At 49.3% G+C, this 17,402-nt stretch overlaps 4 protein-coding genes across 4 annotated transcripts; 1 reads left to right on the forward strand and 3 right to left on the reverse strand.

The window, feature by feature from the left end:
• The first annotated feature begins 1,246 nt into the window (after window positions 1-1,246).
• Window positions 1,247-1,877, forward strand: LOC149475567 (histone H4). The gene has a single exon (XM_089712720.1). The coding sequence runs from the start codon at window positions 1,298-1,300 to the stop codon at window positions 1,607-1,609; it is 312 nt and encodes a 103-aa protein (XP_089568846.1). The 5' UTR covers window positions 1,247-1,297; the 3' UTR covers window positions 1,610-1,877.
• A 196-nt stretch (window positions 1,878-2,073) lies between these two features.
• Window positions 2,074-2,918, reverse strand: LOC149475568 (histone H3). The gene has a single exon (XM_089712518.1). It carries the CDS (start codon window positions 2,801-2,803, stop codon window positions 2,393-2,395), a length of 411 nt encoding a protein of 136 aa, XP_089568644.1. The 5' UTR covers window positions 2,804-2,918; the 3' UTR covers window positions 2,074-2,392.
• Window positions 2,919-5,783: 2,865 nt separating this feature from the next.
• On the reverse strand, window positions 5,784-6,320 carry LOC149475569 (histone H2B). Its single transcript, XM_089713008.1, has one exon. It carries the CDS (start codon window positions 6,281-6,283, stop codon window positions 5,909-5,911), a length of 375 nt encoding a protein of 124 aa, XP_089569134.1. The 5' UTR covers window positions 6,284-6,320; the 3' UTR covers window positions 5,784-5,908.
• Window positions 6,321-13,466: 7,146 nt separating this feature from the next.
• Window positions 13,467-14,419, reverse strand: LOC149475570 (uncharacterized). The gene has a single exon (XM_089713122.1). It carries the CDS (start codon window positions 14,322-14,324, stop codon window positions 13,494-13,496), a length of 831 nt encoding a protein of 276 aa, XP_089569248.1. The 5' UTR covers window positions 14,325-14,419; the 3' UTR covers window positions 13,467-13,493.
• Between the last annotated feature and the right edge of the window lie 2,983 nt (window positions 14,420-17,402).

Consider the following 17,402-nt stretch of genomic DNA (forward strand, 5'->3'; position numbering starts at 1 on the left):
GCAGGTAATTAACAAGTGCAAAGCCGCCCACTCCATACTTCGTCCGGTGTTATACTCTGAACTCCCGCTGCGTATAAAGGTAAGCGTTTATAAAACCTACCTACGGCCGCTCCTCACGTACGCCGCGCCCGCCTGGTATGTGTATGTGTGTGAAAGCCTGCGCCGCAAAATGCGTGCGCGGCAGTCACTCGCATTACGCGCTATCGTCGGTGCGCCGAGGTATGTGAGAAACGAGCTAATACGTAGCGATCTCGGTGTAGAAACGCTGGATGAGTTTATCCTTCGTCTCTCCCAAAATATGTTCTCGCGGGCGGACGCCTCCTCTCATCCCCATCTCCGAGAGATTGCTCCGCACCGCGCCATTCCCGGGTCGCGTCGTCCAAATCCGCGCGATCTACTACCACCCCCCTCTCCTAAGGCGAACACGCCGTCCTCACCACCGGCATTGCAAACAATGCCGGCGCCCCATACCGCGCTTCCAGCGCCACCTACCGCCCACGCACTTTGTGCGCCCCTCACTATTCCCTCCTACCAAATCCACTCCCACGCGCAAATAGCGCAATCCCAAATAACGCCCCCACCCCCGCAAGCCCCGCCTGCGACGGCGCTCTCTATCGCGCCGTCTGTCGCCTCACCCTGCATAACTCCTTCACAGTCGGTACACAACGTACCCAGCCACTCCTACGCCTATCCCCACGCGCAATTGGCGCCTCCCACCACACCCATTGGTTTTATGTCGCTCCCGTCCCCGTCCGTCCCCGGCCTAAAAAGTTCTGGCCGGGCTCGAAAAAGAACAAGGTCGGTTGAGTCATCGGAAACATCCAAAAGGTTCAAACAGTCGGGCACAGTCTCCTATACTGTGCCCCAATCGACAAATATTTTTCTTCCCAAACAGGGCGATTCGTCCTCCCATTAACCCGCCCGTATTAGCGGGCGGCGCCATACACCTGCTGCAGAGGACGAATCGTCCTGAACAGCATCCCCCACGCAGCCTCCTAACGGAGGCCGCGTGTGTGAAGACCCTTGCTGCGTCGAGGGCGAGCCGAGCGAAACGCGTGTATAATGTGTGTGTATAAAAGTCCGACATGAAATGGCGCGGAGCGCACGCCCGTATTAGCGGGCGGCGCCATACACCTGCTGCAGAGGACGAATCGTCCTGAACAGCATCCCCCACGCAGCCTCCTAACGGAGGCCGCGTGTGTGAAGACCCCCCTTGCTGCGCGCGGAGCGCACAAGCTTTCGGGCACGCAGCGAGTAAGCAAGTAAACGAGTAGAATAACGCAAGACAGTCGGCGATATGACAGGCCGCGGTAAAGGAGGCAAGGGGCTTGGAAAAGGTGGCGCTAAGCGGCACAGGAAGGTGCTCCGTGACAACATCCAGGGTATCACGAAGCCCGCGATCCGTCGTCTCGCTCGCAGGGGTGGCGTCAAGCGTATATCCGGTTTGATATACGAAGAGACGCGCGGCGTTCTCAAGGTATTCCTCGAGAACGTGATCCGTGACGCCGTCACTTACACCGAGCACGCAAAGAGGAAGACCGTCACCGCAATGGACGTCGTGTACGCGCTGAAACGTCAGGGACGTACCCTCTACGGATTCGGCGGTTAATTGTGTTACTTCAAAGATCGTCCGTCCGTTCGTACGTACGTCAATAATTCTTCCATGCAATCGATTCGGCCTTTTAATAATTATTCTTGGTACGAATAAAGATGGGCGTACGACCACCACGGCGATGATTTTGAAACAAACAAATTAACAACAAAAAGGCCCTTTTCAGGGCCGCATACGATTCATTAATTCCACAATATTATATATTATTGTATTATGGATATGTTTCCCCACGCGCGCAAAACTACAACACTCACTATCATTTCACTTGTACTCTATTATCTCTCTATTATTATGTGTGCTAAATTTCATTGTAATCGGTTCAACACATACATACATACATACATACGTCCATCCATCAACAACTTTCGCATTTATAATATTAAATAAAACTATTTCATTAGAAGAATTTAAAGTTAATGGCTACTGAATGATTACATTACTAAAATCTAAAATTCATCAGGTAGGCAAGTTTTCTGTTTATAATAGTAATATAATAATATTAATACATTTTATCATTCTCATAACAATATTATCATTATATTATTAGATATTTCGTTGTATGTTTCCGTTACTGCACAGTGGAAAACGTTTATAGTTAGGTTAGGTACCTACTATTAAAATGAATCACGTGCGGCCCTGAAAAGGGCCTTTTTTTTTAACATTCGATGTCCGATGACGTGTCCTCTGTGCTATGTCATGTTATGTTATGTTATTTCATATTGAAACCACACACCACACGACACGACACGAGACACGAACAATGCAAACAACAAACGGATCTTAGGCGCGTTCACCACGGATACGGCGGGCCAATTGAATGTCCTTTGGCATAATGGTCACTCTCTTAGCGTGTATAGCGCACAGATTGGTGTCTTCAAATAGACCTACGAGGTACGCTTCGCTCGCCTCCTGCAGGGCCATGACGGCCGAGCTCTGGAAGCGGAGGTCGGTCTTGAAGTCCTGCGCTATCTCACGGACGAGACGTTGGAACGGCAACTTGCGGATCAGTAGCTCAGTGCTCTTCTGGTAGCGACGAATCTCACGCAGAGCAACCGTGCCGGGCCTGTAGCGATGGGGCTTCTTCACGCCACCGGTTGCGGGCGCACTCTTGCGGGCCGCTTTGGTGGCGAGCTGCTTCCTCGGCGCCTTTCCACCGGTGGACTTGCGAGCGGTCTGCTTTGTGCGAGCCATTGTGACCGGGGGGCTTGTTCGAAATTCGAATTCACTATATTTATTATAGAGAAATAAAACAACAAATACGACCGCACGGAGAAGTGGTTGCGCTTCGAATGAATACGAAAACGCGTACGACGCCGTTTTTATAAACACATTAGGTACACTCGTCTCCGTTTCGTTATTCATCGTAGTCGAGTGCGAGAGAGACATCGATAAGTAACCGTTCGCGCGGTGTGTATGTCGAGAAAAGAGAGATAAAATAATAATAATCAAAGTTTTGTGTTGGATTTGCACGATTCCTGATGCAAAATTAACTACTCGAACTCGAAAACAAAAAAAAAAAAAAAACGATCTTCAATGTGCAATGTGCAATCTGCACTGTCATAATATTGTCAATGTCATACACAGCCCATGTCATAATATTGTTATGTTCGTCATTATGGTATGGTCGTACTTACTGGATCTATTCATTAAATTTACATGTACCTTATCCAAAATGGATGGAAATTATTCTACTCTTTTATTTTACTTCATACATACTCTACATAGGTGCAAAGTTTCATAAAAATGCGTTCAAAAATAAAATATGTCTTGGTTATTGCTTGATTACAAGATTAAAGAATTATTATTTTCTACTTTTTAGTGGTAAGTATCTAACTTGAAAGCGTGTTTTTTAGTTTTTCAAACTATATTTATTTTACTTCATACTCTACATAGGTATTTTCGTATAGCAAAACAAAACAGCACTAAAAAAAAAAAAAATACCAACAAATACATAATACGTTCATAATATACCTAACTAGAAATTCGCCGCGGCCTCGTTCGGTTGCAAATTTTATGAACATTTAAAAATTATATCTATTAAAATAAACCGCATCAAAATCCGTTGCGCCGTTTTTGAGATCTCGAGTAATCTTCAACTTGATTATTCCATAAGAAAGGAAAATTTCTATAATATAGGTTTGGTTAGGAGAGGTTAGGTTAGGTTAGGAAAATTTTTCTCAGTCCGGAAAATTTCCATACGCCAGGAAAATTTCTATACGTCAGGAAAATTTATATAAGCCAGGAAAATTTCTATACGTCAGGAAAAATTTCTATAAGGTGGAAAAGGTTAGGTTAGGTTAGGTTAGGTTAGGTTAGGTTAGGTTAGGTTAGGTTACGTTACGTTAGGTTACGTTAGGTTAGGTTAGGTTAGGTTAGGTTGGGTTAGGTTAGGTTAGGTTAGGTTAGGTTAGGTTAGGTTAGGTTAGGTTAGGTTAGGTTAGGAGAGGTTAGGTTAGGTTAGGTTAGGTTAGGTTAGGTTAGGTTAGGTTAGGTTAGGTTAGGTTAGGTTAGGTTAGGTTAGGAGAGGTTAGGTTAGGTTAGGTTAGGTTAGGTTAGGTTACGTTAGGTTAGGTTAGGTTAGGTTAGGTTAGGTTAGGTTAGGTTACGTTACGTTAGGTTACGTTAGGTTACGTTACGTTAGGTTACGTTACGTTAGGTTACGTTAGGTTACGTTACGTTAGGTTACGTTAGGTTACGTTACGTTAGGTTACGTTAGGTTAGGTTAGGTTGGGTTAGGTTAGGTTAGGTTAGGTTAGGTTAGGTTAGGTTAGGTTAGGTTAGGTTATGTTACGTTAGGTTACGTTAGGTTAGGTTAGGTTAGGTTAGGTTACGTTAGGTTAGGTTAGGTTAGGTTAGGAAAATTTTTCTCAGTCCGGAAAATTTCCATACGCCAGGAAAATTTCTATACGTCCGGAAAAATACTACTGAACCGATTACAATGAAATTTAGCACACATATAGAAGGTAACTTGGATTAACACATAGGGTAGGTTTTATCCCGGAATTCCCGCGGGAACGGGAACTATGCGGGTTTTCCTTTGAAAACGCGGGCGAAGCCGCGGGCGGAAATCTAGTACAAAATATTAATTTACCAAAACTATTGCAAAACACAAAACTATATAAATATAACAGAAAATCGGTTTGAATGTATGTCCGTGTGTGCTATATTCCCTATATAAATTTGTATAATTAAAACTAGAGAATCGATTTTGATGCGGTTTATTTCAATAGATAGGCTGCATCTCGAGGAAGCTTTTAGTATATATAATTTGTTACGTTCTGAACAATGCAGGCACAGCCGCGGGCGATAACTAATCAATCTACCATTTATTTGTTAAACAGTTATTAAAAAAAAATAACTTCAAATTAACTGTACAAGTTTAATTATTTCTCCATTAAATAATTAATTAATATTAATTTTTTGTTGTATATCAATTAAATTTACGTTTTGACATAAGGCTGAGGTAAAATAACAGTACAGACTACAGTCGAATTGGGAATCATCAAGGAGGATTTTATTTAATATCTTAACTTAATTAAAGATATGAAACCTTATTTGTGTTAAACTTTTTTATTTTTTTAAATTGACACCAATAAATCAAACTGACGATGTCTGTCAAAATAAATATAATATTGATTCAAAGATAGTACATGAAATCGCATTGCGTTGTTATATTAATATATAAGTAATAAAATGGTTGTGAGTGAAAAAAAATTATGTAACATGTATAAAAATATCGAGCCAAATCATGATGGTATATAATTTATTATGAATTTGTTTTTAGGATAACCGCAAAAATGTGCAATATTATAAAGAGGAAAACTTTGTTTGTTAATGAATAGGCTCATCATCAAAACTACTGGACCGATTTTGATGAAATTTGGCACAGACAATCTTTAGACGCTGAGAAAGAACATACATAGGCTACTTTTTATTATTGCGAAATAATATGTACCTACCACGGGCGAAGCCCTAGTTTGTAAATAAAATAAAATAAATCATACCCACAAAATATGACCAACGTTAATAATTATTGTTGAACGTATAATTCGAAATTCGAATTTCAAAATTACTTACAAATTTAGGTTTTTTTTTTCTCACTGCTGTTGTTCGTGTTGGAGAAACGTATTTTTGGCGTGTACACACACACACAATTCATTCATGAAATATATTGTGGCCCTGAAAAGGGCCGTTGTTGTTTTGATAGTATATAATAATAATAAACACAAAACGCGAGCGAGCGGGCGTTCGATAAGTCGAACACGCCACGCCGTTGTCCCGACGACCGCTCACCGCTCACTTGGAGCTCGTGTACTTAGTGACAGCCTTTGTGCCCTCGCTGACCGCGTGCTTGGCGAGCTCGCCGGGCAGAAGCAGCCGCACGGAGGTTTGCACCTCTCGCGACGTGATGGTCGACCGCTTGTTGTAGTGAGCGAGCCGGGACGCCTCCGCGGCGATGCGCTCGAAAATGTCGTTCACGAACGAGTTCATGATGGACATGGCCTTCGAGGAGATACCGGTGTCGGGGTGGACCTGCTTGAGCACCTTGTAAATGTAAATGGCGTAGCTCTCCTTCCTCTTGTGCTTCTTCTTTTTCTTGTCAGACTTCGAGATGTTCTTCTGCGCTTTGCCGGACTTCTTGGCGGCCTTTCCACTCGTTTTTGGCGGCATGTTTGTTTGTTGTAGTATTAGTTCAAACAATTGAAACTGTTGTACTGTACAAAAACGAAGGCTGACTAGGATCTTCGCACACGCAGCCTCCGCGAGGAGGCTGCGTGGGGAACATTGTTCGGGGCGGGAAGCCCCCTGCAATGGGTATATAACGCCGCCCGTCAACACGGGCGGGAATTTGGGGGGGCGTGAAAAGCCCTTATTTTTTGGAATTTGATTCCGCGTCGCACGAATCAATCGACCTCTTTCTTTTACGAGCCCGGCCATGAGTTGTGTCATGACCGGGGACGGAGGGGGACTGGGGCGAAGCGACACGAGTGGGCGGGGTAGGAGGCGCCAATTGCGCGTGGGAGTATAGGTGGGGAAGTGGGCTGGGTACTTGTGTACCGACAGACGGGATTTGTATTGGTGTAGGCGTAGGGGTAGTGGGCGGCGCGGCTGGGCGCGCCGGGGCAGTAGAGTACGGGACTTGCGGGGGCGGGGGAGTGATGGAGTGCACTATAAGTGCATGCAGGAAGGTATGGAGGGATGGTGCGTTATGCACCGGAGTGTGAGGGAGCGCACGGAGTGCGTGGGCGGAAGGTGGCGCTGGAGGCGCGGGTGTATGTAACGGAGCCGTCATTGCAGCTAGCAATTCCGGAGGATAGGAGGGCGTTGTATACGCCGCGGGAGGGGGGGGTGATAACAAGTCGCGCGGAAAAGGACGGCGCGACTCGGGAGGGGCGCGCATCGGTGCAATCTCTCGGAGATGGGAGTGAGAGGATGCATCCGCGCGCGCAAACATATTCTGGGATAGGCGTAGGATGAAATCGTCAAGTGTTTCCACACCGAGATCGCTGCGTATCCGCTCGTTCCTCACGCACCACGGCGCGCCAGCGATAGTGCGTAATGCGAGTGACTGCCGTGCGCGCATTTTGCGGCGCAGGCTTTCACCCACAAAAGCATACCAGGCGGGCGCGGCGTACGTAAGGAGCGGCCTTAGGTAAATCTTATACAGACTTACCTTTATACGCAGCGGGAGTTCGGATGACAACACCGGACGAAGTATTGCGTGGGCGGATTTACACTTATTGATTACCTGCTTCACGTGGCTGTTAAAGCGAAGCCGGCGATCAATAGTGATGCCCAGGTAGGTGACAGTGCTGGACCAAGGGATTTGCTCACCAGCCAGAGTGAGATGGGTGGAGGGGGTCCAACCGCCGAATATAATCGCCTGGGTCTTTCTAGCGTTCGCGGTAATCCGCCAGCGCTCAAAATACGCAGGCAATTCGTCCAACCAACGCTGCGCCTTTATCACCGCATTCGATGTCCACATCGATGCGGCGACAAAGGCTACATCGTCGGCGTACAATGCGACGATTTGGTTGGTGGGTTGCGCGGGGGAGGGGAAATCGTCTGTGTAGGCAGAGTATAGCGCGGGCGATAAACAGCTGCCCTGCGGGACACCCGCCTGCACAGCGTGGTCTTGTGAAATGGCGGGGGACACGGATACGTGAAAGGAACGATTCGTGAGGAAGGAGTGCAATATCCTCACGAGCCGTGCGGGGCACTGGGTGGCGGTAAGGATCTTATATATAAGACCCTCATGCCAGACGCGGTCGAAAGCCTTTTCGATGTCCAACAGTACTGCAACCGCTCTCTCATTCTTGTTCAAAGCGGAGCTAAGGTGGTGCAATACTCTTGTCACCTGAAGGGTGGTACTATGTGCCTCGCGAAAGCCGAATTGCTCAGCGCGAGGCGACACGTACGGGCGCAGCATCGGCAACAGCAATGACTCGAATACTTTGGAGACTGTGCTCAACAGAGTAATGGGTCGATAGCTGCTCGGTAAGGAAGCATTCTTTCCTGGTTTGGGGATCATTATTACGCGTCCGGTCTTCCACACTGAAGGGAAATGACCGGAGCGCAATATACCGTTAAACAGCCGCGACAGAGCCGCGACTGTTTTACGGGGGAGGTGGCGCAGGGATTCATTCGTCACGCCGTCCGCGCCGGGCGCTTTGCGCAACTTTGTACGCGAAATCGCACGGCGGACGGCGGACGGGGACGTGAAGAATGCTTCCTCAGCGAGTGGCATCGGTGAATTTAGAAAACTCGTTAGGTATTCGTTCACTGCCGTTGCGTGGGCGGCGTTCGACGGCGTCAGGGGGTTCGGCTGAAAAACTTGTGCCAGGTGTTCGGCAAACAAGTCAGCGCGACCCTGAGGGCTATATACATAAGTACCTGCGGAGTCGGTGAGTGGGCGCGCGGGGGCGGTTGAGGATTTGAACCTGCGACAGAGTCGATGAAGCGACGGCCAGTCCTCGGCGGCCTGTTCGAGCGACCGGTGCCAGCCCTCGCTTTTGTGCTCCTCAAGCGCCTTGCTAACCTGTTCTCGCAAACGAACAAGTTGCCGCTTGAGGGTCGGGCAGCGAGTTCGCTGCCATTGCCGTCGCAGAGCTCGCTTCCTCTGGATAAGGTTTTTGAGGTAACCAGGAAGGGGGGGGAGACGGGAGGTGGACGGTTTGTGTGTCGTGGCTCGGACGAGGGCGGTTTGTAGTGTATCTTGCAAATCATTCGCAAACATCTCCACATCCGCGGCGCTTGTAACCGCGCGTGCGGGGGTGGAGCGCTCAAGCGTGCTTGCGAATAACTTCCAATTTACACATCGGAGGGAGCGGGATGGGGCGATTGCCGGACTGTCTGCAGCGAACTCGGCCAATACCGGCAGATGGTCTGAGTCGAGCTCGTCCACAATGACAGTTTGCGTTATCGACTGGCGGACCACATTGTGGATCGAAAAGTCGATAATATCCGCGCGGTGGGAGTCATTATCGGGATAGTGAGTGGGTTCAGGAGGGCCCTCTATCACGATATTGTTATAATCAATAAGGTTATAGAGGGCGTTGCCGTTGTGGCAGTTGAAGCGAGACAGCCAGTGCGTATGCTTGCTATTCCAGTCACCCGCAGCGAACGTCGGCACGTCCGAGGCGAAAAGTCGTTTCACCTCGTTCGTGTCGACACTCCCCGCAGGCGGTCTGTATATAGCATACATACGTATTCTGCCACATGGAAGTTCCGCTTCAACGCCAAGCGCGGAAAATGACTGGGATGTGAAGGCAGGGAGGGGGGTGTGGGGAATGGACCGACGGATTAGGATCGCAAGCCCGCGGTATCGCCTGCCAGTAGGCGATACCTCGTCCCTGCGATAAACTACATACCCGGACGCGCTCAGCTTCGACGAGGGCCCCAGCTGCGTCTCGTTGATTAGCGCTACATCGACGTTTTGCTCCCGCATTATGTGGCGGAGCAGAGGCTTCTTGTGCGCCGGCACCATAGTGCGGGCGTTCCAATACAGCAGCCTGAGCGCTACTGCTGTAGGAGGCTGAGGAGGCCCTGCATGACAATGGGTACGGGGTCCGTCCCCTCCTCTAAGGCGCTCAGGACACTCTGGAGTACTAGCGACGCCGCTCGGATCACCGCTCGTTTCGCGGGATCGGCAGGCGTCGCTAGTGGGCGCTGTGGTGCCGACGTTGAGGTCGTCGGCTGTGTTCGGCTGTGCTCGGGAGCCGAAGTTGTACTCGGCTCCGTTCGGGGGCGCTCGGCTGTCGTCGGCATTGCACGACGTTGCGCCGGCGGAATGTGCGCGGGCGGGCCGGCATGAGGCACTGTGGCGGTGTCGCTCCGAGGGGGCTGCGAGCGGGATTTTTTCCCGCGTCCCCCCCGTTTGCGTTTTGCGGGGGCGGCGGAGGCGGGGTTCGCCGCTGCCATGAGGCCGCTGGTGTGCGCTTCTCCGCGCGGCACCGGCTGGACGGGTGCGGGCGGCGCTACTGGCGCGCTGGGTCGAGCGGCCGGCGCGGTGCGCGGCTGCTGCTGTGCGTGGGTGGTGGTGGTGGTGCGCGCGATGGGGCCCGCCTTTTTATTGCGGGCCTCGCGCCGCATCACTGGGCACGAAGCGAGGTTGGCCGGGTGCGGCCCGCCACAGTTGGCGCACCGTGGGGGGGCGTCCGCGGGCCGATTGCAGTCAGCCGCGGTGTGCCCCTCCCCACAACGCACACAGGCAAGTGGCCTGTGGCAATTGTGGGAGGAGTGTCTAAACCCCTGACAGCGGTGGCATTGCGCCGGGCCCCGCTTTGAGCGCCACGCCTCGATGATTACCCCGGGCATGTGCATCAACTCGTTGACATCGTAGATGCCCGGGGTGAGATTCGGTGTTTTCCTTAGGATCGCAAGGAAGAGGCATCCAGGGCGCCCCTTCCTAGCGCGGATGGGCCGCGCGAACTCTGGGTCGTACCCTAATTCGCGCAGCGCGGCAAGCAGCTCGTCTGGCTGCGTGTTATGCGGTAGCCCGCGGATCGCCACCTTTATACTGCGCTCGGCTTCGGGGGAGTACGAGAACCAACTAATGTCGGTCCCCTCCCCCTCTATGCGGCGCAGGTATCGGTCGATTGCGCGGTACTCGGCTTCGTCTTTTGGGGTGAAGCGCACGCCCGTGCCATAGGCGCGCGCGCTCACCTGGTGTCCAATTATGTGGGTTAGCTCCCGCATGTGGGTCGCCCAGTTCGGGAACGACTCCACGATGATAGGCGGGAACCTTTTGGCAGCTGCGGCGCTAGTTGGCACTGCTGTGCGCGCGGGCGGCTGCGCGGGCGGCTGCGCGGGCGGCTGCGCGGGCGGCTGCGCGGGCGGCCGCGCGGGCGTAGTGCCGCGGTTTGCTGCTGGCGGCGGTTGTAGCCCGGAAGGGCCGGGCTGCGGCTCCTCGGCCGCTCCGACGTCGATGCGGCGGGGGCGGCGCGGGTCCCGCGGGTGGAGCGGTTTGCTCGAGGCGGCGCCTGCACTTACCGCGGCATAGGTGGCGGGTTGCGGTGCGGGCGCGATGGTAGTATCCATCGCAGTGGCGACGGCGGGGGCGGCGACGGTGAGGGCGGGAGTCTGGCAAGGCCGCTTGGCCTGTGCCGACTCGACCGGCTCCTCATCTTCGTCGCTGCTACTGATGAGGCGACGGCGCCGCGCTCGCGGCTTGCTAGGCGGGATCGGCACGGAGGCAAGCCTGTCTAACAGGACCTGCTCGTCCTCCGGCGATGGCTCCTCCCAACAGCCGGGCGGCATTCGCGCCAGGTCTCCTCTTCTCATTTCAATATATGACGCTAGCCATCCGCGCAGCTTATATGAAAGGAGGCCCGACTGCACGAACCGATCAATCATCGCCACGTCCGACAGATATGCGGTACGCGGCGATGTAGTCTGGTTCGCGCCGGACTCTTCCTCAGCAGCGGCGGCGGGCCTGGGTGTCTCCCACAGCGGGGCGGGCTGCCAGAACGGGTGGGAGGGGCGTCCGGGAGCGGAGCTCGACCGGACTGCTCCATAGCGGTCTCTTCTCACGATGAAGCGCGGGCGCGATAATCGCGCGGATCGCGCGGGAGTCGCGTGCATTACTGCAGCGTCCTCCGTGTGGCCCTGAGAAGGGCCTTTACGGTCGAGTGCTTCGGCGAAGCACTGGGGCGTCCGTCAGTGCTGTCTCAACAGCTACGGCCGCATCACCGCCCTCTCCGCTTTTCGGCTTTCACCGTCAAACGGCAGACGGTGCTGCGGAACGTACCTGGGCTTCAACGAGCACGGGCGAACTCCTCAGTGGGGCGACTAACACTGACTTTACAAACACGAAAGAAGCGCAGTACGCACAAGGGAAACAGTAAGACACGAACACGACACAGTTGGTATAAGCACGGGCATATATCAAAAGGCGACGGACGTGGCCTTCCTTTTTTTTTTTTTTTTTTTTTTTTTTTTAAGACACCATCTGATTTAATATATAACGGCTACGCGTCCTAGTGATTGCGGTGGGCATGACGCCGTGAAATGCGAGCGAACACAAACGACGAGCGATGCGCAGTGAACACGACCGTGTCAAATAATAATAATTTATATTGTTATGTACATATTTTATTTATATTTTTATTTAAGCGAGGCTTCATCTCTTAACATACATGCAAAATGATATTTTTTTTTTTTTGATTCAGTGTACAGCATCCCCAAATATTATTATCTTCTTCTTCTTCTTTCTTCTTCTTCTTCTTATATATAAAAATGAATCGCAACATGTGTTGGTAAGCGCATAACTCGAGAACGGCTGAACCGATTTCGATAATTCTTTTTTTATTATATTCCTTGAAGTACGAGGATGGTTCTTACGTAGAGAAAACGTAAACATGTACCACGGGCGAAGCCGGGGCGGACCGCTAGTTACTCATAATAATAATGATTAGTACGTACGTCACAATCTATGACGATGTCGAAAAGACTTGTATCTGTACCGTGGTTGATTGTTTTTAAAGTAACTTGTCAGGTGACAGAAACAGACTGTGTTGTCTAGACAACCATCAATAATTATTAATAATTATTCATACCAGTATGTATAGATTTTAGAGAGTAGGTATTTAGTAAGTTTCGGTAAAATGTACTATCGGGAGTCGGGCGTCGGGCGGGCGGTCGGTCGGGCGGCGTGCGCTGGTGTGGGGCGGGCGGGCGGTGTCTGTGTCTGTGTCTGTGTCTGTGTCTGTGTGGTAGCGTGTTGCAGTGTGCGATGAATAGTTACATAATATTTTATTTTGCAAGTTGAAGGTAAAAAGTAACGTGTGTGTTTACCGTACGTATTACGTAGGTATATTTTGATGTTTTTTTATTTATTCCTTAATTCATTGCGCGTCGACGGAGCCCCGCTTCGCGGGGCTCCTATTTCTGTGTAGTTTTTTTTTAAGAAACCTAACCTAACCTAACCTAACCTAAACCTAAACCTAAACCTAACCTAACGTAAAGCTGTAGATTAGTTAGTAGTAGATTTGATTTTCTTGTTGTTATTATATTGTGCATGCATGTTGCTAGTTGCTACTATAATATATTATGATGTTACATAACTATTATGTAATTTGTAAAATTGTAATAATTGTAGTTTTATTGTGTAGGTACCTACAAGTTGCTTGTTCGTCCTCGCAAATTGGAAGGAAACGTTAACGTTCGTAGTGAGTGCGCATTCGAAAATATATGTTAGCCCTGAGAAGGGCTTTTTGGCGATAGATATATATAATATGTACATCTATTTTGCTGAGACTTGTGCCCGATGCACTCGCCGTCGCCGCTGCACTGCATAACCAGTTCCAACCTTAACCTTCCTCGAAGTCGAATTAGGTTGCGCTTGCGCTTGCGATTGATCGATTGCACGCACACCACACGTTCACTTCTTGGACGCGGCCGAGGCTTTCTTGGCGGTGGCCGCTTTGGATTTTGGCGTTGCCGCTTTCTTCGGTTTCGGTGCCTTCGGCTTCTTCGTCGGCGGTTTGGCACTCCTCTTAGCCTTCGGCGCGGCGGCCGACGCTGCTGCGGCGGGTTTTGCGGCCGCCTTGCCCGCAGCCGGCGCCTTCTTGGCGGCCGCGGCGGGCTTCTTTCTGCCTGCAGCTACTTTCTTGTCTTTCACCGCTGACGCTTTCGACTTGGACGGCGAGGACGACGAGTCTGCGGCCGCTGCTGCGGCGGCGGCTGCCGCCGCCTTCTTGGACCTGCTGCCTGCGTTGACGGCCGTCTTTTTGGCGGCCGCTTGCGCCTTGCCACCGCCGCCAGATTTGCGCACCTTGACGGCCGCCGCCGCTCCGGAGCCCTTGCCGGCGGCTCCGCTCGACGGAGAGGTCTTCTTCTTGGCCGCGGAGGACTTTGACTCCAGTTTGAACGAGCCAGATGCGCCCTTGCCCTTCGTCTGAACGAGCGTGCCGGATTCGACGGCGCCCTTGAGATATCTCCTAATGAACGGCGCCAGTTTATCCGCGTCCACCTTGTACGTGGCCGATATGTACTTCTTGATCGCCTGCAGGGAAGAGCCGCTACGCTCTTTGAGATCGCTGATAGCAGTGTTCACCATTTCCGACGTCTTCGGGTGCGCCAATCTTGCTTTGGCCGCTTTCTTGGCTCCTCCCGACGCCGCTGCTGCTGCTGCTGCTGCTGCTTTGGGCGCTTTCTTCGCGGGCGTCGACGCTGGTGCCGGAGTTTCAGTTTCGACTGCGGTGTCTGCCATTTTTGTTAATTAAAATTCAACTTTACGTCGACAATAGTATGTAATAATAATTAGTATATATAAGTGGTAGTAGGTTTCACTGTATTCGACGTACGGTGTCGCTAGTGTAGGAATCGACTGGACGGTTTACCTCACGGGGAACCGTGCAATCGAGATACGTTTTCTCGCGGTCGCGCTTGAAACTTTTCACTAACATGCCTCCGTTCGAACGTATATTTTACGTGAAATTAACGTTTAAAAGTATACGTTTCACATGTCTCTCGTCCCTTTTGAGATCGGCCCTCGTAGTGTGCAAGCCCGCGCGACGCTCGAGGAGCGCATCGATAGCGATGGACGTTTAAATTTTGCCAAGGGCTATCCGCGTGCGCGGTGTCAACTTTAAAATTATCATTTCACCTGTAATTAAACCGATTGTCGTTTCGAAAAAGGCTCTCTCAATACACTGATATACAGACGTTAAGGTGAAACTATTCGTAATCGCCATATAATATGTTTGCGACGGTTTTTAGGGGGATGAATGTGACCTGTTGTAGAACAGCATAACGCAAACGACGACCGCGCGGCCGGCTACACACACAGTTCGGCGATCGGTCGAATATGTTTAACGTCCTTTAAATACAAAAATAATAACAATACGAATGTGCCACAATAACGAAATGACAATATTATAAATAAATGTCACATATTTGTCACAATATTATATTCACAGTCACAGGTACTAACAGCTAGTAGGTACATAGTACGCACACCACACCGCAACGCCCGCACGTTTTAATATTGTCAAAATATTATATAGGCCGCGCGAGAACGAGACTACGATTCACAATTGCGTATTTATTATAATATTATTATTGTGTTAACTTAATATCGTCGCATAATAACGCATAATAAGCAATACCTAAATAATAGACAGAGGAGTAGTAACAATATTATGACGAATCGATAATAACACGAATGTAGGTAGTTAATTAATAGTTTATTATTTACCTAATCATTAAGTTACTTATACCTATATCATCATCATCAACTGCAATTACAATTAATTCAATAGCGACAATGACGTATCCATGTTTTGATGAATTATTATTGTCGTACCGTTGTAGATTCCTTAAATCTTCGTAATGCACCTGAGCGCAGTAAACATCGATTAAAGTGAAGCATTCGATTCTAGATGTCAGATTTCGATTTTTAGAGTAACGTCTCTGGTATTTATTATGTTTAGAATGGTTTATCAGTAAAATAAAATGAAATCTTAAAAAAAAATTACTTTTATCGGTCATTATTATTATAATTAATATTATGTACCTAGTCGTAATTGAAAAAAGTTAAGCAAATGTGCAGTTCTAACAAAACGAAATATCTTGTTATTCTATGTCGTCGTTACTAGGTTACGTTGTTGAATTTTGTTGAACTGTCAAATGTTGCCTATTTTAAAATGGCTCTACTATACTTAATAACTACGAGGGATCTATATTTATAGATAGAGAGTTGGTTAATAATAATTACTTATTTAATTTGCTGTGTCGATTTTTATTTTTTTTTTTTTCAACAGGATAAAACCTATCCTATGTGTTAATCCAAGTTCATTGTAATCAGTTCAGTAATATTTGCGTGAAATAGTAACATTTATAATATTAGAAGGATAATGATAACAACACAAGTAAGTTAATTAAGTAATGACGATATATTATATACATTTCAAAAAATTTCAAGCTACTTATTTATATAATAATTCAAAAAAAAATTACATTAATATGAAATTTGACACATGCCATACCTACCCTGTTAATGTCTAGTGTAAATGTGATAGTATTTTTATTTTTTATTCCTCCGTATGTATGACGTCATCATCACATTTATCGTTATTTTTTTTTTATTTAATTTCTCTTAAAATATGCGATTAAAAAATGAAATGTTGTCAATTGTTGTGATTGAGTTATTATTATTATTATTCAAAGATTATTAACGCAGTCCCTCGATATGCACGATATATCTATCCGTCTCCGTCGCGCGTCGAGGGCGAGCCGAGCGAAACGCGTGTATAATGTGTGTGTATAAAAGTCCGACATGAAATGGCGCGGAGCGCAGCGCAGGATTCGCTGAGTCGACGTCTAGCACACACGGGTTCACGCACACGACTGAGGTTACCGAGGATTTTGTTGCTGCAAAATTTTTCGTCGTAACCGCCAGGAGTTGGAAGCCTTCACATTAGATTCCGGAGGGAAGATTTATTCTCGCCTCCTCACATTTCCCGGCCTCCCACAAGCGGGTCTCACCGGGAAACGTGAGGAGGAGGGGCTGTAGATCCCCCTCCTAGAACCGTGTGGATCGCTCCCAAAGCTCTTCGCGGAAGAGTGTATCCAAACCAAAGGCCCTTTTTAGGGCCAAACCACATATCAACAGTCAAGAATTTATGAAATTCGTATCGTTGAAATGGAGCCGCGCAATCGCGACCCAAGACTGGCGAGGACTAGCCAAGCGCCACCTAGCGGGCAAACTACGAACCCGCGGGTTTACCGACAGGAGAGCCGCGGCACTGAAGCGCCACCTAGCGTTCATGTTACCGATACTGAGATGCAGGTTGACCGAACGGAGAGCCGCATAGATACTAAAACCTCGGTTTACCGAGCGGAAAGCCACAGAGGCACTGAAACCGCGGTTGACCGAGCGGAGAGCCACTCAACAAAGAGCGATTCTATGGAGGATGATGGAAGCTCCGACGAAGAGGAACCAGAGCCCCCCAAGATTCCGCAGGCTACTTCGGCGAAAAACACCGGCGAAACCCTATCCCCACGCGCCCGCTTAGAGAAGGACATGATCCTCACAAGCCGCCTCTTTGAGCTGGGAGCCCTCTCAGAAGAGATGCACGCCGCGATGGCCGCCTGCCTCAGCGAGCGTAAAAAGCAAATTCAGAAGATGATGGCGCAGCCGATACCTGAAGAGGAGAAGGCTGTGATCGAAGAGGCGAGGAGCACCCCCCTCCCTCCCATGGATACCCCCTTGCGGCGCCCCCGCTCCGCAAGCGACGAACATGAAGCGGAAAACGCGAGACCTAGGAAAAGACTCAACCCAGAGGTG

The sequence above is a fragment of the Colias philodice genome, chromosome 29 (genome assembly GCF_061535455.1).
Source record: "Colias philodice isolate Cphi_HAF_F1 chromosome 29, ilColPhil1 Martin Lab GWU primary, whole genome shotgun sequence".
NCBI classification, from domain to species: Eukaryota; Metazoa; Arthropoda; class Insecta; order Lepidoptera; family Pieridae; genus Colias; species Colias philodice.